This window comes from Schistocerca nitens, chromosome 1 (genome assembly GCF_023898315.1).
Source record: "Schistocerca nitens isolate TAMUIC-IGC-003100 chromosome 1, iqSchNite1.1, whole genome shotgun sequence".
Classification (NCBI taxonomy): Eukaryota; Metazoa; Arthropoda; class Insecta; order Orthoptera; family Acrididae; genus Schistocerca; species Schistocerca nitens.
In genome coordinates this window covers 121,419,281-121,443,099 of record NC_064614.1, presented here as the reverse complement: position 1 = coordinate 121,443,099, position 23,819 = coordinate 121,419,281, and the positions used below count along the sequence as shown (strand labels likewise).

The window sequence follows — 23,819 nt, the reverse complement described above, 5'->3', positions numbered from 1 at the left end:
TTTCCCCCTAAGGCAAGTCTTTCCGCTCCCGGGATTGGAATGACTCCTTACCCTCTTCCTTAAAACCCACATCCTTTCGTCTTTCCCTCTCCTTCCTTCTTTCCTGATGAAGCAACCGTGGGTTGCGAAAGCTTGAATTTTGTGTGTGTGTTTGTGTTTATTTGTGTGTCTATCAACATACCAACACTTTCGTTTGGTAAGTTACATCATCTTTGTTTATATATATATATACTCCCTTAAAACCCACATCCTTTCGTCTTTCCCTCTCCTTCCCCTCTTTCCTGATGAGGCAACAGTTTGTTGCGAAAGCTTGAATTTTGTGTGTGTGTTTGTGTTTATTTGTGTGTGTATCGACCTGCCAGCGCTTTCGTTCGGTAAGTCACATCATCTTTGTTTATAGATATATTTTTCCCATATATATATATATATATATATATATATATATATATATATATATATATATATATATATATACACACACACTCCTGGAAATTGAAATAAGAACACCGTGAATTCATTGTCCCAGGAAGGGGAAACTTTATTGACACATTCCTGGGGTCAGATACATCACATGATCACACTGACAGAACCACAGGCACATAGACACAGGCAACAGAGCATGCACAATGTCGGCACTAGTACAGTGTATATCCACCTTTCGCAGCAATGCAGGCTGCTATTCTCCCATGGAGACGATCGTAGAGATGCTGGATGTAGTCCTGTGGAACGGCTTGCCATGCCATTTCCACCTGGCGCCTCAGTTGGACCAGCGTTCGTGCTGGACGTGCAGACCGCGTGAGACGACGCTTCATCCAGTCCCAAACATGCTCAATGGGGGACAGATCCGGAGATCTTGCTGGCCAGGGTAGTTGACTTACACCTTCTAGAGCACGTTGGGTGGCACGGGATACATGCGGACGTGCATTGTCCTGTTGGAACAGCAAGTTCCCTTGCCGGTCTAGGAATGGTAGAACGATGGGTTCGATGACGGTTTGGATGTACCGTGCACTATTCAGTGTCCCCTCGACGATCACCAGTGGTGTACGGCCAGTGTAGGAGATTGCTCCCCACACCATGATGCCGGGTGTTGGCCCTGTGTGCCTCGGTCGTATGCAGTCCTGATTGTGGCGCTCACCTGCACGGCGCCAAACACGCATACGACCATCATTGGCACCAAGGCAGAAGCGACTCTCATCGCTGAAGACGACACGTCTCCATTCGTCCCTCCATTCACGCCTGTCGCGACACCATTGGAGGCGGGCTGCACGATGTTGGGGCGTGAGCGGAAGACGGCCTAACGGTGTGCGGGACCGTAGCCCAGCTTCATGGAGACGGTTGCGAACAGTCCTCGCCGATACCCCAGGAGCAACAGTGTCCCTAATTTGCTGGGAAGTGGCGGTGCGGTCCCCTACGGCACTGCGTAGGATCCTACGGTCTTGGCGTGCATCCGTGCGTCGCTGCGGTCCGGTCCCAGGTCGACGGGCACGTGCACCTTCCGCCGACCACTGGCGACAACATCGATGTACTGTGGAGACCTCACGCCCCACGTGTTGAGCAATTCGGCGGTACGTCCACCCGGCCTCCCGCATGCCCACTATACGCCCTCGCTCAAAGTCCGTCAACTGCACATACGGTTCACGTCCACACTGTTGCGGCATGCTACCAGTGTTAAAGACTGCGATGGAGCTCCGTATGCCACGGCAAACTGGCTGACACTGACGGCGGCGGTGCACAAATGCTGCGCAGCTAACGCCATTCGACGGCCAACACCGCGGTTCCTGGTGTGTCCGCTGTGCCGTGCGTATGATCATTGCTTGTACAGCCCTCTCGCAATGTCCGGAGCAAGTATGGTGGGTCTGACACACCGGTGTCAATGTGTTCTTTTTTCCATTTCCAGGAGTGTATATATAAACAAAGATGATGTGACTTACCAAATGAAAGTGCTGGCAGGTCGACAGACACACAAACGAACACAAACATACACACAAAATTCAAGCTTTCGCAACAAACTGTTGCCTCATCAGGAAAGAGGGAAGGAGAGGGAAAGACGAAAGGATGTGGGTTTTAAGGGAGAGGGTAAGGAGTCATTCCAATCCCGGGAGCGGAAAGACTTACCTTAGGGGGAAAAAGGACAGGTATACACTCGCGCACACACATACATATCCATCCACACATATACAGACACAAGCAGACATATTTAAAGACAAAGAGTTTGGTCAGAGATGTCAGTCGAGGCGCACGTGAACAGGCAAAGATGATGTTGAATGACAGGGGAGGTATGAGTGGCGGCAACTTGAAATTAGCGGAGATTGAAGCCTGGTGGGTAACGGGAAGAGAGGATATATTGAAGAGCAAGTTCCCTTCTCCGGAGTTTGGATAGGTTGGTGTTAGTGGGAAGTATCCAGATAACCCGGACGGTGTAACACTGTGCCAAGATGTGCTGGCCATGCACCAAGGCATGTTTAGCCACAGGGTGATCCTCATTACCAACAAACACTGTCTGCCTGTGTCCATTCATGCGAATGGACAGTTTGTTGCTGGTCATTCCCACATAGAATGCGTCACAGTGTAGGCAGGTCAGTTGGTAAATCACGTGGGTGCTTTCGCACATGGCTCTGCCTTTGATCGTGTACACCTTCCGGGTTACAGGACTGGAGTAGGTGGTGGTGGGAGGGTGCATGGGACAGGTTTTACACCGGGGGCGGTTACAAGGGTAGGAGCCAGAGGGTAGGGAAGGTGGTTTGGGGATTTCATAGGGATGAACTAACAGGTTACGAAGGTTAGGTGGACGGCGGAAAGACACTCTTGGTGGAGTGGGGAGGATTTCATGAAGGATGGATCTCATTTCAGGGCAGGATTTGAGGAAGTCATATCCCTGCTGGAGAGCCACATTCGGAGTCTGGTCCAGTCCCGGAAAGTATCCTGTCACAAGTGGGGCACTTTTGGGGTTCTTCTGTGGGAGGTTCTGTGTTTGAGGGGATGAGGAAGTGGCTCTGGTTATTTGCTTCTGTACCAGGTTGGGAGGGTAGTTGCGGGATGCGAAAGCTGTTGTCAGGATGCTGGTGTAATGTTCAGGGATTCCGGACTGGAGCAGATTCGTTTGCCACGAAGACCTAGGCTGTAGGGAAGGGACCGTTTGATGTGGAATGGGTGGCAGCTGTCATAATGGAGGTACTGTTGCTTTTTGGTGGGTTTGATGTAGACGGACGTGTGAAGCTGGCCATTGGACAGATGGAGGTCAACATCAAGGAAAGTGGCATGGGATTTGGAGTAGGACCAGGTGAATCTGATGGAACCAAAGGAGTTGATGTTGGAGAGGAAATTCTGGAGTTCTTCTTCACTGTGAGTCCAGATCATGAAGATGTCATCAATAAATCTGTACCAAACTTTGGGTTGGCAGGCCTGGGTAACCAAGAAGGCTTCCTCTAAGCGACCCATGAATAGGTTGGCGTACGAAGGGGCCATCCTGGTACCCATGGCTGTTCCCTTTAATTGTTGGTATGTCTGGCCTTCAAAAGTGAAGAAGTTTGGTGTTAGTGGGAAGTATCCAGATAACCCGGACGGTGTAACACTGTGCCAAGATGTGCTGGCCGTGCACCAAGGCATGTGTAGCCACAGGGTGATCCTCATTACCAACAAACACTGTCTGCCTGTGGCCATTCATGGAAATGGACAGTTTGTTGCCATTCGCATGAATGGTCACAGGCAGACAGTGTTTGTTGGTAATGAAGATCACCCTGTGGCTACACATGCCTTGGTGCACGGCCAGCACATCTTGGCACAGTGTTACACCGTCCGGGTTATCTGGATACTTCCCACTAACACCAACCTTCAGAACTCTGGAGATGGGAACTTGCCCTTCAGTATATCCTCTCTTCTTGTTACCCACCAGGCCTCAACCTCCGCTAATTTAAAGTTGCCGCCGCTCATACCTCACCTGTCATTCAATAACATCTTTGCCTCTGTACTTCTGCCTCGACTGACATTTCTGCCCAAACTCTTTGCCTTTACAAATGCCTGCTTGTGTCTGTGTACGTGCGGATGGATATGTGTGTGTGTGTGCGCGAGTGTGTACCTCGAGTGTATACCTGTCCTTTTTTCCCCCCTAAGGAAAGTCTTTCCGCTCCCGGGGTTGGAATGACTCCTTACCCTCTCCCTTAAAACCCATATCCTTTCGTCTTTCCCTCTCCTTCCCTCATTCCTGATGAAGCAACCGCGGGTTGCGAAAGCTTGAATTTTGTGTGTGTTTGTGTGTCTATCAACATGCCAGTGCTTTCGTTTGGTAAGTTACATCATTTTTGTTTTTAGATATATATAAAATATGGGAGTACCAATCTGATGTGGGTAGTGGGAGTAAAAAGGTGTGGCATGGCGGGGCGGGGGTATAGCAGGGTGGGATGGGAGAAAGTGAAGTGCTGCTTGTGGGTGCAGGGGCTTGGTGGACACAGGGTAGGGATGCTAGCTGCAATTGGCTGGATTTGGGTGTGTGGGGGGAGGGGGGGCGGGGATCGTGCAGAGAAGGAGAAAAGACTAGTGGTTGAGGTGGTGGGATAGATGGCTTTATTGTGCTGCAGTGGGAGCAGTGAAGGGGATGGTAAATGGAGGATAGAACTTGCAAAGCGTGAAGCCAGGCGGGCTACAGGAACATAGTATATATTGCAGGGATTGTTCCTGCGTGCACAATTCAGAAAAGTGTGTGTTGTTAGGAAGGATCCACACACAGTCTGTGAAGCAGTAATTGAAGTGAAGCACATTGTGTCAAGCAGTATGTTCAGCAACTGGATGGTCCAGGAATGCATAGATGATGAACAATCGCCCATTCACTTGTATGCATTAGATCACTGACTTCCTGTTGGATGGGTCTGTTTCTTTCTAGCTTGGCTTCTGTATATATTAAGTGGCTTTAAACCACCACATTCTGTAATATTTCCTTATTGCTTCATAAATATACTAAATTTAAATTGTGTACTATTGTCCTTGCCAACTCTCTCTTCTTATTTTTTTTCCTTCTGGAAGAGTGTGTTTGAGAGAAACATGTTCTCTACAAATTGTACCAATGTATGTTCTCTACTTAACTTCAGGAGGTGAAATTTCATTGTTGCCGGTACACACATAATCTGTCTTGCCTTATATGTATCGCTTACTAATGCTTGCCACAGACAACGTTTTGCACATATATTACATGATTATGTGATTTATAGATGCAATCAGTGTAAGAAATTTTTATGAAAATACCCGGTTGTCACTGGCAATTGCAGTACATTTAAAGATCATCTGTTAGATTAAAGGCAATGTCATCGTCACCAGCTGTGGAACAGGCTATATTTTGGATTTTACAGTGTGTGGCAGGGTAAAACTTTCGTAGAGCTTCATAGGACTACAAAATATAATCAGCAGTTCCCTATAGCTCTTGCCTGTATTCGACAGGATCATAGCCTTCAGTATCATTACTTTACTTTTTTGTTAACTTTAAGTAACAATTGATAGCTCATAGTAATTAACATATTTGTTTCCTAATTCTGTTAAAATGTTTCTCTGTATATTTATTCAACATTCTTTGATCAGTTTTGATAGGTCACTGCTAATGATTTGTAATTGGATGTGTTTTGCCAGATGCTATCCTGTTTGAATGTTGACAACTGTTATCAATGCTATAGTGGCATGTCACATATATCAACAGGTTCATTCACCTATCTTCATTTCAGTTGGCGCAGACAATTGAGAATCTGAAGAATCAAATCGTATCCTCCCCAGCACAATTAGTACAGAATCTAGAAAACCTGAAGGCAACAGAACAGCAGAAGAAAGAAGAAGAGCATGCTATTAGTGAAGGACTGCAACGGAAGAAATCCCATTTTGAAAACCTGGCCAACTGTGTGCAAGTGGCAAATGCGGTTATGGAAGAAATAAAAGACATAAATAAATTAATTGATGAAATTAGGTGAGAACCAATGCAAATATTACACTCCTTCTTCTTCTAATATCTTTTTACAGGTAAGAAAGCCTAACTTGTAAGTCATGATCAAATGTTTTTCCTCTTTCCTTTCGATTAATGTGGACGCTGATGACCACGCTGTTTAGCGCCCGTAAACCTCAAACACACAAACACACACCTTCGATTAATGTGCTATTGTGGGGTCTGCACCTCATTAACCTTCTGCTCATTGTGGACCTGCTACTTGTTTCTGCAGTCAGGTGCAGATTTTTTGAGTATCATTCATGATGCCTTCAGGAGGAGCAACTCTTGAATGTGGATAACAATGAGGACTGTCTTATAACCTGTTTATCACATATAGTTGTTTCAGGTCTTTTCAGTGACCTACAAAAAAAAAATATTGATTCAAATTTTTCGCACTCTTTTGTTTTGTGTCATCTGGACAAGTAGAATTTCAAAATAGAACTGACCACATTGTTTATTTCCCCATTCCTTTTTTTTTCACGTTTGTGCTATGCTGTTGGAAATAAATGATGGAATGTGATGCCTGTCCAACATAAGCTTACTGAAGCAGTAGTGAGAGTGGTATGTTGTTGGACCAGTAAAATCTTGATTAGGTTTAACAAAATTTATTTATAAATCCAAAAGATGGCTTTACACAATACATAAATATAAAACATTTGTGGAAGTTTTTATGAAACTGACAGTACAGTTTAATCAACCAAAACACACTCAGTGAAAACATTACAAGAGATACACAACAGTTTGAATCAATTAAGAATTTATTAAAACTACTCAATATACAGGTAATTTCAAGCAATTTCCAGAATGCATTAATAATTTTAGAAAAGTGATTACCACAATGTCCCGGAGCCCTTTAGGGGAAAAAAAGAAAGGAAGAAAAAGAAAAAATCATCCACTTTTAACTATTCACTTAAAACACAGAAGTGAATGAAATTAACTTTTCAAAATAACCCACAAAATTAAATTTTAAAGTAGACCAGAAACAATTAATGATGGAATAACTCTGTAAATAATATGGACAGATAAAAAAATCTGCTCACCAAATGGGGGCAGGGGAAGATACAAGAGGATTTAACATTCACAAGCTTTTGGAGCCAGTGGCCCCTAAACCTCTCCAATCCTTTCCTTTCGCCCCTCTTCCTTCCCCTTCAACTCTTCTACCAGAAGAAGGAGCCACTGGCTCCAAAAGCTTGTGAATGTTAAATCCTTTTGGGTCCCCTGCCGCCACTTAGTGAGTAGAATTTTTATCTGTCCATTTACATTATATTAGCAATAAGTGATTATTTTCTTTAAATAATATGCCACATAAAACTTTAGAAATAGGCAGAAACAACAAATGATAAAATTAATCTTTTAAAATATACAGTGACACAATTTTCTTTTATTCGGAGGTATTATTAATGGTGGAACTAGTCACCCCCCCCCCTCCCCCTGGTGGCAGTGACAAAATGAGATGCTGTTAACCTTTGCCTCAAGGAATACACAAACTAGTACTATGGTGCCGAAATGAACTGTCACACGTCAGTATCTACAGAAACCTTATGAGACAGTAGAGTAACAACGTAACACTTAAGCTTTGTGACTCGAAGATAGAAATGAGCCTAACACGGCTTTATCAGAAGCAGATAAATTAAAGACAGTTCAGTAAAGGTGAGTCAGTTTGCATCAACAGTGGCCACCATCAATGTCACAAACCCATCATTAAATAAAATAACTCTTTATCACAGAATTCATTAACCACTAGATGGAAACTTGATAAGCAGGGGGTGAGAATAGATACACAGAACAGGTTCTCTTAACTGAAACAAGTTATAAATACAATAATTAATGGACAATAAGAATAATTACGTCTTAACCTGTAAGAGAAACCAGTATTAGAAAGCAGTGCATGCACAGTACATGCCACCTCCAAGCTTCAGAGTGGAACCACAGCTTCCCCCTCACACAGTTTGTGCCTGCCCCTGTATCAATGTGCTGAGCTGCATCGCTGCCTCCTCCTCTGTAAGCTGGCAGCCAACCTGTTGGAGAGGTTCCTGCCAAGTGACCATATCAGTAGCAAAGTAAGTCTCTGATATATCCTGCGTGTGGCACAAATCTCCACCCACTTATGGTGGAACAGGTGGGGGATGGTTAGCTGAAGTACCTGAAGAGTTACCAACATCCTGGTAACCAGTCCCCAACTTTAGCTGACTAATGTGTGCACTAATGCACTTCCATATGGACTGGTCTTGGATCAGGAAGCTGACTGACTGGAGACATCACTCTGATAATCTTGAGGGGCGTGTGACACCTTTTGCACCCCTTTAGACTGCGCGCTGAAGTTTTTTTGGAGAGAAACCACATCCTCTTAACTGCAGTGTGGTAGGATGCCTACCTTTTTTATAGCGAGAAGCCTTCCTATGGTACACAAGCTGGATATTACTATGTGTTGCTTCATAGTTTATTCTAATGATGTTGGAATCATCATCCTCCAGCCAGATATAATTGATTGACCACAGGTTGGACAGTGCTGAATGGGGAGGTAAACATCAATTTAGCTGGAGAGATTTTGTGGACTTCATTTATAGCAGTGTTGAAAGCAAAGTTCAGCCATCCAATTGTCTGATCCCACTTAGTTTGAGTATGCACTTGGAAGATGACCAGGCCATATTTAAAAAAAGGTTTTGGATAATATGGAATGGTCGTAATGTATGATGTGGCACTAGTGAAGCAGAATTTTTTGAATTCACAGAATAAGAAGGTTGGTGCATTATTACTAACCAGAGCCTTTGGAGTCCCAAAAGTAGAAAATATACACGTCAAGTGGCCAGGAGTCACACCGTAGTACCCGACCTACTTGGTATCAACCACACTAACTGTGAAGTGGCATCCACTGCTACCAAGATGTACAGGTTCCCTGCCTTGGTATGGGGTAGTGTTCACAGCTGCTTCAGTATGAATCAAAATGGTTCTTCACGGAGCCATGAGAGTTCCAACACCTTTCACAGACAATACTTTATAATGCCCATTACTCTTTCCCACCATTTTCCCCACCAGCCACTCTTGAGATAATGACTATCCATGTAATAACATGGTGAGCTAGAAACTGGTAACTCTTTGAGGTGTTTAATGCCTCTCGGAGTTATGCTAGTTCCATGTTTGTGAGTGCCCCCACCCCTCTCCCCCGAGGGAATCATCACTCTTCGATGAGTTCGTGCTTGGCTGCTGTGGGGCCCCAGCCTGTGCAGCACCTTTCCCCTTTCCATGCTGTTATGTCTGTCCCCCTGCTGTTCTTTTTCCCCTCCTATGGGGAACATGTCTGGGATATTTTTGGGAATGTGTTGTGAAGTTATAATACCCTGACATTGGAACAGTCCTTCCACTATTTTTTCTTTCATTCTTTCTTTCTTCGTTCTCCATCTCCTATCCTTCCTCCATTTCTGTGTTTAAGGTTCCTTTTTGTGTTTTTCTTCCTCCCTGTGCGCTCTTGAAGGCCAGCCCAAGCATGTGACACGTAGTAGGTGACTTGATAGTGTGTAATTCCCAGCTGCGGGTTGACAGGTTGGGTTTGCATGTACCCTCTGGTACAGGCCCGGCCCAGGGAAAGGTGATTGCCTGAGCTGTGACCTTCCAAAATTGCCAGTTGGTCCTTCTGTCAGAAGTTCAGAAGGCAGGTGAGCCCTCCTCTGATGGGAGGGGATAGGGGGTGGGGGGCGGGGGCAGGTTGGAGCAGCACGTCATAAGAGATGCTGGCAGTCATGGGGATTTTCTTGTAATGAGCCAATCAGCATCTCAGACAATATCTACTGAACATAAATGGAATGAGGCTAAAGATTTCAAGAATCTCGCAGCTGCACCTTGATTCCTCATGTTATCAAATACGGAGCATGGTCAGACCTCTGCTATGGTTAAACCGTTTGTTATTTAAAAAAGTGTTGATGCAGTTGCAGGCCCTGTAAAAACCTCCCCTCATTTAAGTAACATTGGCACTTTGCTTTTGGAGATGAATTGTGATTTTCAAGCCCAACAACTGCACGCAACTTCACTTCTCCTGGCTATCCTGTTCTTGTCGAGGTCCATCGCATGCTGAATTCTTAGCATGGTATTATTTACACTAGGCTGCTCAGTGGTCTTACCAATTGAGAAATCCAAACTTACCTCTCTGATTAGGGCGTCACTGTAGTCCATCAAGTAATGAAAAACGTTAATGCAACCCTAGTGCCTACATGAACTCTTTTCCTCACATTTGATAGAGATCAAAGCAAACTATGAAGTCATCACAGTCCGACTATACATTCCAAACTGATGCGCTGTTACCATTGTCAATGTTATAACCACACTCGAATGTCCTGTTCAAACTTGTGGTAGGGTGCTCACAAGGGGATTGCCTGCCTCTTTCACCCCACTGTACCAATTGCAATGGCAACCATGCAGCCTCATCCCAAAAACGGCCCATGTACCTAAATGAGCGGGCCATCCAAGAGATCCAGATGATGGAAAATTGCCGTACCTTGTCGCTCACAAGTTGTTCACTAGTCGAAAGTCCTGCATTTTATCATCTGGCACATACAGTATTGTTCTTGCTATGCCTCACTCCATGAAGGACTGGCCAGGCAGACTTGTAAATTCAGCACTGCAGCTCCTTCTCCTCCTCTGGCTGTGCAACAAGTCACCAAATCTATGACTCTGGCAGCGAAATCACCTGCTACAAAACCAGTACACCGTAAAGGAAAGAAGGAGTACTCCCATGAAAACTTCATATGTCCTTCCAGCCAACACACATCTGAGCCTTCATCTCCCAACTGCAAAGGCTCAAAGAAATCAAAGAAAGACAAATGGTCTTCTCCTTTATCTACTCGGAGATCCTCTTGAATGGTGTCACCATGTGATACTCTCACCCTGCGACCTCTGTTTTGCCAGTGTGCACTGCCAACTGTTTTTCTGCCCTGGAATTCGCAGGCTGGCCCAGGGACTGCTTTCACTTCTGTAGATCTCACGGAACAGGATCCTCCAGCTTCTGCACCCTGTAGCAGTGAGTCTACAAAGGCCGACACTCGGCAGCTGCTGAGGTAACAACCTTTCATTTTTTCCCCTCCTTCCCTTTCCCTATCATGACTCTCCTCCAAAGGAATGTTTGTGGCATTCAATCTAATAAGGAGGAATTATGGCTGCTCTTGGAATCACAGTGTCCTCTTGTTTTCTGCCTCCAGGAAACAAAATTGCATCCATGAAACATACAGTTGCTTTGATCTCTCGCATTTCTTTCTGAGTATGGCATTCAGTCTGATGGGGAAGTCTTGCTGCTCATCCAGATGACATTCATTGTCAAACCATCTCAAAGCAAGCTGTTGCAGTCCACATTTTCCTTCCTTGCTTCACCTTTTCTGTCTGCAATGTTTACATCCTTCTGTCATTCGCTGTGACGAGTGAAGACTTCCTCCGGCTTACTGGTCAGCTCCCTCACCCCCTTTCTGCTGCTCAGTGACTATAATGCACACCATGCTCTTTGGAGCTCTTCCAGAACCTGTCCAAGATGTGCCATCTTGACTGACCTCAATCAACTCAACCTTATCTGCCTTAACACTGGAGCACCCACGTTGCTTTCAATATCCAAGCACAGCTATTTCCATTTGGACCTCTCATTCTGCAGTGCCCAGCTTGCCCGCCATCTCGAGTGGTCCATTCCCTCTGACTTGTATTCGAGCGACCATTCCCCTTGTGCTATCAGATTGCTGACCCTACCCCACCTACGTGTAAACCCAATTGGCAGCTTTCTAAGGCTGACTGGAGGCTTTAATTCTCACTGGCGACCTTCGATGAACATTTCCCCAATTATGATGACCAAAAACAGTACTTTATAAATGTTATCCTTACTACCACAGAACATTCCATACCTTGTACTTTATCTTTACCTTACCATGTCCCGGCCCATTGGCAGTGCAATTCTTGTGTGGAGACATTCTCTTCACCTTTTTAGCAGTCATCTTATTATGATGAACTGTATTTGTTATAAAGAGTTGTGTGCGCAATGTTGTTGCATTCTTTGGGACATGAAAAGAAGTTAGCTGGAGTTCATTTATTAATTATTTTAGCAGTTCCACTCCCTCCTCTGTCGTGTAGGCCAACCTCCGATGGCTCTCTGGGATCAAGTCCATTCCCCAATTTCCAACCTGACCATAGCAGATATCGTTGTGGAGGATGCTATTTTGCGGAGTTTTCGAGCTCTACCCATTACCACCCTGCCTCCCTCCATCAGAAGTGAGTGGCGATACCCTTCTCCTCTCAGAATCGTGAATGCTACAATGCCGCCTTTACTATGAGGGAGCTAGATAATGCTCTCACTTCATCTCGATCTTCCGCTACAGGGCTGGATGATGTTCATATTCAGATGTTGTAGAACCTTTCTCTTGCGGACAAGCACTTCCTCCTTCGTACTTTCTCCTTCTCCTCTCTCTTCCAGTTTGCACATACTAACTTCAATTAATCAAGTAACATCTGCCGCCCCCCTTCTTCACACTTATTCACCCACAACTCTCATTACAATCTTTTTATTTATTGTTTAATCAAACAATGGAAAATCCAGGATGGAATGTAACAATATTATGAGAAGGAAAGAAAGCTATAATTGTGATTCTTTTTACTTATTGTTTCTTTTATCTAATCACGTATTTTGACATGTCTTTATCCTCCACCATGGATCCTTGCTTCTTCCATCTTCTTCAATACAGAACCCAGTGCCACATATTATTCCTGCATTGTTGCTTGGCTCACTGAAACCCCCCCCCCCCCCCCCCCCCCCAAGAGGCTTTACCATCGAATTATCCAGCTCTGGCTACCACTCTTTCTTCCACAATGACCACCATCTGTTTACATTCCACTAGTCCTTAACCCTCACTTACGTAGTCCTGCAAAACCATATCAATCAGGCTCAAACCTCCTAGCAAAACCACCTCTCCATCCGTAAAATTCTCGTGCTATGCAGTCCCAAATTCGTGGATCCTATATCACAGGTTGTAACACTTTCCCTCCAGGAACTAGAACAACATGCACAATGCCTCATCAAAAAACTCTCCACACTGCTCACTTCCTCCTCCCACATTGGACTACAACCATCCACCACCTCTGCAATCACCTCCAAACCTCCCACATATCTCCTCGTAGCTGATGATCCCTGCCTCCCAGAGATACTACATTTACCTCACCCTCAAAAATCTCCCACCACCACCATACAGAATCCAGAACCTGAACAGACCTTAAACACAATCAAAATCAACCAAAGACCAGTGTTGAACTCTGCCTGACTCAGTTACTCCTCCATCCAATTGTTATCCACCCCCACTGCCCCCAAATCACCACCTGCTAATTTTCCAGAATTTCGTAACCTCTAACCTTGCTTTACCATCATTCCCAAAATCCCTCAACATGCAAGCTAATATTACTTAAGCAGAAAGAACTGCAATCCACCACCTAAAAGCCGATCCCTACCTTCTAATTCTTCCTGTTGACAAAGGCTCCACCACTGATGTTCCGAACTGCAAGGATTACCTGGTGGAAGGACTCCGCCATCTGTCAGAATCATACACGTACAAACCCTGCCACATTTGACCCCATTCCAGAAACCCAGCAGCATCTCCTGTTTCTATTCAAATCCTTAGGCCCATTCCAGAGCATATCTCCTGCGTCCATCTCGCTTCTCATCCTTACCACTCACCACACTCCAGATGATTTCTAAAGTCCATAAACCCAACCACCCAGGACACCCCATTGTGGCTGGTTACTGTGCCACTCCTGAGAGAATCTCTGCTCTCGTAGACCAATTCCTTCAGCCTACTATCCGCAACCTACCCTCCTATATGAAGATGCCAACCATATCCTCCATCAGCTCTCCAGTTCCTTTAACACATGGTGCCCTGCTCGTGCTATGATACCTCCCTTTACACTAATATCCCTAACCCTTTCACTGCTCCAGACATAAATATATGATAATCGTTTCAGTGCTCCAGACGTATCTATACTATTTGCTATAAAAAACACTTACAGAGTAAATGGGCAGTGAAAGGGCTAATGTCCATGGCATGATCACTATTGAACACTACCTTTCCCAATGCCTAACGGATTCCAAACCTACAAACTCCTTCTAAGTCACCATGATCAACTATATCCTCACCCACAATTAGTTCGCCTTTGAAGGCATTTCATACAAACCAATCCAGGGTACAAATATGGCCACTCACACGGCACCATCCTATGCTAACCTATTCAAGTGCCATCTAGAGGAATCCTTCCTAAACACCCACAACTCCAAACCCATCACGTGTTTCACATTCATTGATGACATCTTCATGATCTGGATCAAGGGTGAGGATACCCTATCCACGTTCTTCCTCCGCTACTCACGTCACCTGGGCCTACTCAACCCAACAAGCCACATTCCTTGATGTTAACCTCCATATCAAAGACTGCTATATCAGTACCTCCGCCAATATCAAACCTACCAGCCACCAGCAATAAGCCTACTTCGACAACTGTCACCCATTCCACACCAAAAAGTTACTTGCATACAGCCTAGCCACCCAAGGCCATTGCATCTGTAATGACGAGCAGCCCCTCTTGAAATATAGTGAGGCTGTCACTGAGGCCTTCACAGAACATAATTACCCTCCCAGCCTTGTACAAAAACAGATGTCCTGTGCCTTATGTTTCCCTCCACTCACCACCTCCTAAAGTCCCACCGTGCCTCAGTATCACCCAGAACAGGAGCAACTGAATCACGTTCTCTGCCATTTCCCACCACTCCCACTGTGGTATTCTGCCGCCCACCGAACCTACACAATATACTCGTCCATCCTTATACAACTCCTGCTCCCAACCCCTTACCTCGGGGCTCATACCCCTGTAATAGACCTAGATGCAATACCTGTCCCATACACTCTCCCACCACCACTTAGTCCAGTTAAGTCATTTGATCTATAAGCTAAGCTCCAACCACTGTGCTGCATTCTGTGTGGGTATGACAACCAACAAGCTAATTGCCCACATGAATTGCTACCAACGAACTGTGGGAATGAAACAGCTGCACCATCTCATTGCCGAGCCCACTGCCCAACATGACGCTCTTCATTTGAATGACTGCTCCACAGCCTTTGCCATCTGTATCCCCCCCACCAACACCAGCTTTTCTGAACTTCTCAGGTGGGAACTTTTCCTGCAGTGTATCCTACATTCTCATAACCCTCCTGGGCTCAAGCTTAGTTAGTCATTGTCGTTTACTCATCTACCCCCTTTCCTGTTCCCATTACAGCATTACACAGCCCTCTGTTCCACACACACACACACACACACACACACACACAGAGAGAGAGAGAGAGAGAGAGAGAGAGAGAGAGAGAGAGAGAGAGAGAGAGAGTGTGTCTTTGTTATTTATCTCCTTTTCTGCTAACCGTCCCCCTTCCCCCCACCACTCGCACCCCTGCCCTCCATCTAATCTCCCGAGTGCACCAAACTGCCCTACCCTCTCTCCATCTTGTCCCTGTATTCTCCCACAAGCAGTTCCCCCACGCCTACCCAGCTATCCCCCTCCCCCCTTCCTCCCCGCCCCAGGCTGCTCCTTACCGCCACCACCCGGTTCGTGGTGTCAGCAGCCAGAGACTATGGTGACAGACTTTTTGTTGTGCCTGTCTGTGACTCAGCATCTCTGCTACATGGTGAGTAGCAACTATCGTTTTCATAATATTGTTACAATGATGACGTAGGTTCAGTCATAGGTAAAGTGGGTGGCAGACTTCAGCCTGTTGGTAGGATACTGCAAAAAATGCACCCAGTCTGCAAAGGAGATTGCTCATAAAAAAAAAAAAAGACTAACAATGGATATTGAAGATATGTTACTTTATTAATGTTTTGAGATACAGTATTTATTCTGTAGTTGACAGAATCATATGTGATATTATTCTAGTTTATGTTCAACTTCTTGTTCTGATATTTTAAGGCAAATGGTGACAAGCTTTTGTACATTTCTGGGAGTAATGAGATGCGATGGTAATTATCTATCTCTATAACATTTTCTCTCTTATGCAGATGATGATTTGAGGCTTATTTACAGTCATATGTTTGTTACAGTTTTATGTAAAACATGTATTCTTCTACAGGAGCCTTGTTGATTTTTAGCCATGAATACTGTGTATGACCTATCTCCTCCGAATTGCAATGAGATCATTTTGCCCTCTCCATTTACTATTATCAGTTGCTATCTGGCCAAAGTTGTGTATCCACTTAAAGCAGTGACACAGAAATGGAGATGGTTAATTCCTTCCAAACTGTGTTATTTGTAAGGATTCCATAGATCAGAATTAGAGGTTTGAGGTGCTTTGTTGTTATCTCACTCTGGCAGGGGCTACCATATTTGACATTATGAGTGGGGATTGTGGCCCACTACATACTACAAAATTAGCTTCACGGCATGCCACAGATAGTTCATCTGTTTGCATGAAGCCTCTAGCAATGCAATAGCAATAATGCTTTGTACCTGGACTCTGTAACACAACCAGCTGGTGTGCTATATTAAGTGATAATGCTGCTTCTCTCTATTCCAAGGAGCTAATGATATACCTTTTCCTTGCTGGTACTTTATTAGGAAGTGGACAATGACTGGTTTTGATTGAGAACAATTGTTAGTGGATCGCATATTGTAAGGTTTATTACTGAATTTATTACACATTTCAAATAATTTACTTATACCCTCAGTTTTAGCAAAATACCGCATGGCACAATACAACATTAATCACTTCACACTGAAACTTTACGACCATCAGAATATGGCACAGATTATTATCACAAAAATGCATTAGCAAGTGCAGCCGGATAATGACATTCTATTAATCTTTATCCTGCAACTACTGTGTGAACTGAACTGAGTAACATGACACTGCAACATGAAGAATACAGTGCGAATAATTATACGGAATCCATTACTTCCAAAAATGCAAGTCTCATGTAATCACATTTAGCAAGCACATCCAGCCGTTGCTATCTCACACACAGTCTGTACTGTACTCTCTCTCCAACACCAAGCACATGCCCCAGCAACAAAAAATCAATAGATGCCTCAATATTACAGTGCCCATGTTTATGAGAAATACGATGGAAAGTTCTTTCGGACATGCACAATGTCTGAATAAACGGGCACTGTGACGGTTACAGCCATTATGAAATACATGAAATATATTTGCATTTGCAAATATGGACAACCATCAGTTGTATAACGGAACAAGGACAATGAAAATTTGTGCTAGACCAGAATTCAAACCTGGATTGTGCTTCCAGTAATTGGAAAATCTGTGCTCGGGTTGCATTTGCAAATATGGACAACCATCAGTTGTATAACGGAACAAGGACAATGAAAATTTGTGCTAGACCAGAATTCAAACCTGGATTGTGCTTCCAGTAATTGGAAAATCTGTGCTCGGGTACTGGTTCGGCATAAATTTTCATTGTCTTCATTCCATTATACGTCTGATGGTTGTCCATATTCGCAACTGTGAATACATTTCAGGAATTGCTAGATCCGAACGCACTGTCAACATGCAGCAGTTACTCAAAAATGGTGGACTTGGCTAACCAGGTGGTAGCTTCAGTAGCAACACAATAAATAATCTGCGATGAACTTACAGCAGTTGTCACAAAATACAGATTTCGACATGGGCGTAAGTAGAATCCTCACAACTCTTCTACTTAATATCAGACTGTTATTCAATGGTTAATTTGGCTTTGGCTTTCAGGTCTTTTTTGTATGAGTATGCAAGTTCTTTTATTTTGTTTTCCCACAAGGACTTGGTACTGGTCACAGTCTAACTGCAACCAACTCATTCTTATTCAGTATTTGTTAAAAACTCAGTGATTGTTATTTTGGACAACAGTTTTTTCTTTGACACAAAGCACCACAACTGTCAGTACTACTTTTATTGAATCTCAGCTCTAGTTGCACCAAAACTTTTTACACTACTGGTTTCAACACTCAGGCCTTTCTCAAATAATTACAGCTGAACGACAGGATCACTCCAGCTGATAAAACAGCTTCCAGTGTTTGGTTGGTGAATGCTTGAAGGATGGCCTTTAGACTGAAACCTGCTGTGTAACAAGCCTTTGTGTAGCTTGTGCTGCCATACAGTAAAGCTCAGTGGTGGCAACTGCAGCCCTGCCGCCCTCAACATGCTTACATGCAGCTACTGCTGCTCATGTTGCGAGATCAGTGATTGAGTCTGCATGACATGGTACCAGTCTTGATTGCTTCTGTTACTGAATGCAGTATTAGTCATATTTCGCAGCATGACATGGTACCAGTCTTGATTGCTTCTGTTACTGAATGCAGTATTAGTCATATTTCGCATACTGCTTTACATTTTTGGTATCTCAGTGACCAAATATGTGCAAAACTGAATCAAGAAGGTGTTATTTTGTTGCCATAGTGTAAGCAATTTTTAATGCAAATTGCCATTAAAAAATTGTGTGTAGAACTAAAAGATAATGCTGCTCTTTTCACATCTCATTGCTTTTAATATTTCACTCGTGTATAATCCGCACACAACTTATTTACGATTTATGAAAACTGTGATATAGTTGAATTATTACACATTTGTATTGTAACCAGTTTCATTCTTGGAGCTTCTTCGGGTTGCCAAGTTGTGCTAAAGCCATAATATAAATGGTCTGGTTATTGTATGTAATGTTAAAGACCAAGTACAGAAGCAATGATCAAACATTCTACCGACCACTTGGCAGAAGTACGGGGAGCAGACATAGCATGCTGTGTATTGTAGTCTACTATATGACTGCCCATTTACATGGTCCAATCACATTAATGTGACCAGTGCGTATGTTTGACGTCAGTATGCAATAACCACTCACAGATGGCAGGAGTCAGCACTAGTGAGTATATGAAACATGTCCAGGGGCAGGAAAACAGTGCAGTTGTTGTAATGTGGAAACAGAGCAATTTATCTGTCGTCCAAAAGCACACGATCGTAGGCTTACAGGCTGAGGTTGGAAGCAATTCTGAAATGGCTAAGTTTTAAACTGTTCGCATGGTGCCATGGTTAAAGCCCAATGTGCATGGCAAAATGGTGCTATTAAAATCCGGCCTCGAGGCATCTGTGTTACACCACAGGCCATAGATGATAGGGGTGAAAGATGGCTGTGGAGATGTCCGTGGGTGAATGGACATGCAACTGTCTGCCAGCAGTGTCTCCTCAATGACTGTTCAGCGAATGTTGCTGCATATGGGCCTCCACAGCAGGCGCCTGGTTCGTGCGCACTTATTTACTGGATCATCAGTGACGCAGGCTGGAATTTGTGTGCCAGGTCCGCATCTGGACTTCAACTGACTGGTGAGAGATTATCTGACCAGGTGCACCATGTTTTATGTTCCATTGGTGTGAAATTTTTGAAAGCAAACAACCTGCTGGGGGAATGTTTCCGTGGAATTAACCATGTGAGATCATCATTCTGGGAGGCACAGTGGCTCGGCACAAGTATGCGTCTATCCTTGTGGACCACGTACACCCCATATGCAGTTTGTTTTCCCTCAGCATAATGGCATTTACCGGCAAGATAGTGCAACATGTTACACAGCTCACAGTTTACATGTGTGGTTTGACATGCAGCAGGATGAGTTTATTGTACTCCGCTGGCCACCCAATTCCTTGGATTGAAACCCAATCAAGAATCTGTAGGACAAACTCAATCAGGCTGTTTGTGCCACGGATCATCGACTGAAAAACCTAGTGCAGCTGGCTGTGGCACTGGATTCGGCATAGTTCCGCATCCCTTTCGGTACCTTCCAGAAACTCATTGATTCTATTCGTGCACATCTCACAGCGGTCCATGCTGCGAAGGCGGTGATTCCAGTTTTTGACTGGTGGTGCCATTAATGTGACTGGACAGTGTGTATGATGATTTTAGCATAACTTGCCAACCTAAGATGTTCTAAGAATGTTTGTTCCTAACACAATAAATGTGTAATAATGTAGCTGAGGTGGTTCTCATTAATCCTTAAAATTAGAGTGAATTCAGCTATGGTGCTCAACATGGTCAAGATTTTTACTATCTTGAGATAAAATAACAGCTGCAGTTCAGTATAGGAAATTCACTTACATCAATGAACTGAGCAGGATACTTTATGCTCCTAGGGAGACAATGAAGAATCTAATGTTGTTCACTCTACATAACTGTTCCTTATTTTTGTGATATTAAATTAGTCTTTAATCACCCATCCTTTTCTTTTATTAACAGAAATGAGGAAATGGAATTGGAACGGTTAGAAATGGAGAAAACAAAGTTGACTGAAGAAGTAAGTATTAAAAAAGAAGTAATAGGGTGGATAAAGCATACTGCAGTGGAACTTCAACAACAAATTAAAGCTTCGAAGGAGCATTTAGCTGAAAAAATGGAGAAAGCTCAAGAGAAAGTGATAGAACTTGACAAGTAAGTTTTCCAAAAATTGCAAGTGAATTTAATTGAACATCTCTGGTTTTTGTATTTAATGATAAAATCTAAAATATAGCAAAGGGATATTGAAAACTATCATATCTTATACTATAGTACAAAAATTGCAGTAATCATTGAAAATGCTTAAATTTGAATAATGATGAGACAAATGCAATATGAATTATGGGACTAGATCATTGCGAACATACATACATAAAAAAAGTTTTGGATCACCTTGGTTACGAGAGTTCCGGAACATGTACAGAAAATTGGAATAGAGATCAACATAAACATCATTTACGACCTTTTTATTGCTCATGAAAACAAGAAGTTGCATGTTGTACCACCATACAGTGACACCTTCAGAGGTGGTGGTCCAGATTGCTGTACACACCAGTACTTCTAATACCCAGTAGCACATCCTCTTGCAGTGATGCATGTCTGTATTCGTCATGGCATACTATCCATAAGTTCATCAAGGCACTGTTGGTCCAGATTGTCCCACTCCTGAACGGTGATTTGGCATAGATCCCTCAGAGTAGTTGGTGGCTCACGTCGTCCATAAACAGCTCTTTTCAATGTATCCCAAGCATGTTTGAAAGGGTTGATGTCTAGAGAACATGCTGACCACTCTAGTCGAGTGATGTCATTATCCTGAAGGAAGTCATTCAAAAGATGTGCACGATGGGGGCGCAAATTGTTGTCCATGAAGACGAATGCCTCACCAATATGCTACCGATATGGTTACACTATCGGCCAGAGGATGGCATTCATGTATCATACAGCCGTTACGTCGTCTTCCATGACCACCAGCGGCGTACGTTGGCCTCACATAATGCCACCCCAAAACAGCAGGAAACCTCCACCTTACTCCACTCGCTGGACAGTGTGTCTAAGGCATTCAGTTTGACCAGGTTGCCTCCAAACATGTCTTTGACAATTGTCCGGTTGAAGGCATATGCGCACTCATCAGTGAAGAGAACATGATGCCAATCCTGAGCGGTCCATTCGGCATGTTGTTGGACCTATCTGTACCGTGCTGCATGGTGTCATGGTTGCAGATATGGACCTCGCCGTGGACGTCAGGAGCGAAGTTGCGCATCATGCAGTCTATTACGCACAGTTTGAGTTGTAACACGACAGCCTGTGGCTGCACGAAAAGCATTATTCAACATGGTGGTGTTGCTGTCAGAGTTCCTCCGAGTCATAATCTGCAGTTAGCGGTCGTCCACTGCAGTAGTAGTCCTTGGGTGACCTGAGCGAGGTATGTCATCGACAGTTCCTGTCTCTCTGTATCTCCTCCATATCCGAACAACATTGCTTTGGTTCACTCCAAGACGCCTGGGCACTTCCCCTGTTGAGAGCCCTTCCTGGCACAAAGTAACAATGTGGATGCGATAGAACCATGGTATTGACTGTCTAGGCATGGTTGAACAACAGACAACACAAGCCATGTACCTCCTTCCTGATGGAATGACTGGAAATGATCAGCTGTCGGACCCCCTATATGTAATAGGCGCCTGCTCATGCATGGTTGTTTACATCTTTGGGCAGGTTTAGTGACATCTCTGGACAGTCAAAGGGACATTGTCTGTGATACAATATCTACAGTCAATATCTATCTTCACGAGTTCTGGGAACTGGGGTGATGCAATTTTTTTAAATTTTTTTCTATGTGTGTACAAAGGCAGAAAAGGGAGAGAGACACAGTGTCAAGAGATGTTCTTTCATTTGACATATCGCCAATAGTGTCTTGTCATTTCTGGCCAGTGCATTTCAGAGGCTATGTTAAATATTTAGCATTGATATCACTCTTAGAGCATGATGCAATTTCTGATCATTATATTGTTCATCATGGGCTGCAAAGGAAACAGCTCAAGATTTGAATGAACCATAAGGACAATAGTGTCTTATGTCAGTCTAAGGTACTGCTTGCTTGTCTCTCAATAGTATACCCTGTGCAAGAAGTGGAGAGATATCTTATTGAAATGAAGTCCTTCATTGTGACAAATGTTATGGGTTCCCAGATTGTAGCACCTGCAGTCAGTAGCTGTAGAGATTACTGATGACGTGATGTTTACTGTAGCATCTTGACTGCCATTTGTCAAGTATGATGATGCACCAGTGTATGTTGGCAGAAACATGGCAGTCAGCTGATGCATTTGTGACAGTTGCAGTCACCAAAGAAAAGCAGTGCTCCTGGTGTTATTGTCTTACCACTGCTTAAACAAGGTGTGTGACAAAAAACCGATCCAAGTACAGACTGCTTGCCAATTATGCACGAATTGCCCACCCCTAGCAGATACAACAACCAATAGATACACATTTAATAACTAGACAATAAAGAAATAACAATAATTTCATTTAAAAACAGTCTTGGTTGCAATTTTAGTTTTTTTTATTTTTCAACGATGTGTTTCGCCTTGTTTTGGCATCTTCAGGTTATCATAACCTGATAACCTGAATATGCTTAAATAAGGGGAAACGCATCGTTGAAAAATAAAAAAAAACTAAAATTTCAACCAAGACTGTTTTTAACCAATACTGTTGAGCACTGGTTTGCTGTATGGCACATATGGATTGGAAGAATTTCTATAAATAACAATAAGCTAATCCAAAGGTCTACGTTCACTGAATGGATCTTGTCTTTTACATAACAGTAGGTGCTGAAAATGACCTCCTTGTGCTTCAATGCAATTTTGCGTGCACCCTAACATGTTGATATACACTTTGTGCAACTCTGCCACAACAGTTCTCAAAATATCATTATGAATATTGTCCATAGTCTCCTCTTGTTATTGGGTTATTTGTACACACTATTTCCGTTAGACTGCCTCACAGGTAAGTTGTGATTGGTTAGGTCCAGCAAACTTGATGACCACAGCCCTTTGCTGACAGTCCATTTTTCTATGAATCTTTCATAAATTTGAAAGATTGATTCATGTGAAATGTGGCAGATCGCCCCATCCTGTTGAAAGACAGCATACACATGTTTAAGGGGGTCAACTACGCATAAAATTCCTGTTTGAAACTAGTGGGATCCACAATCTGACATGCTGATACAACACATAACATGTAGATTTTTTCACAATGAAGAGATTCCTCATTAATCATATAGGGATTGTTTGTTGACCTGTAGCTGGTGTTCAGGTAGTTCACATGTCCTGTCAGATGGAACCAGGCTTCATCGCTCATTAAATACAGCAGCGGATCCATCATTCCATTCTCAGTGATATAGCCGTATAAAGTAACTCTCACATTTTGCGTTATCTTCCTCCTTCAGTTCTTGGACGTGTCATGGTGTGGTGTGAAACAGGATGACAAGAACTAAGCAAAATGTCCACATCTTCCAACAATTTGTGTGTTGACTTCTTTGTGTTCTGGATCATTCATGCTCAAATAT

The 23,819-nt window shown here is 43.6% G+C and overlaps 1 protein-coding gene across 2 annotated transcripts in view; it reads left to right on the top strand.

Moving 5' to 3' along the window:
• LOC126242478 (uncharacterized) overlaps positions 1-23,819 on the top strand; it is a 103,077-nt gene that overhangs the window by 68,412 nt on the left and 10,846 nt on the right. For both annotated transcript variants that reach the window (XM_049948090.1, XM_049948091.1), the window contains exons 5-6: positions 5,706-5,941; positions 20,222-20,413. In XM_049948090.1, coding sequence (XP_049804047.1) covers positions 5,706-5,941; positions 20,222-20,413 — 428 coding nt within the window. The remainder of the gene's footprint in view (positions 1-5,705; positions 5,942-20,221; positions 20,414-23,819) is intronic.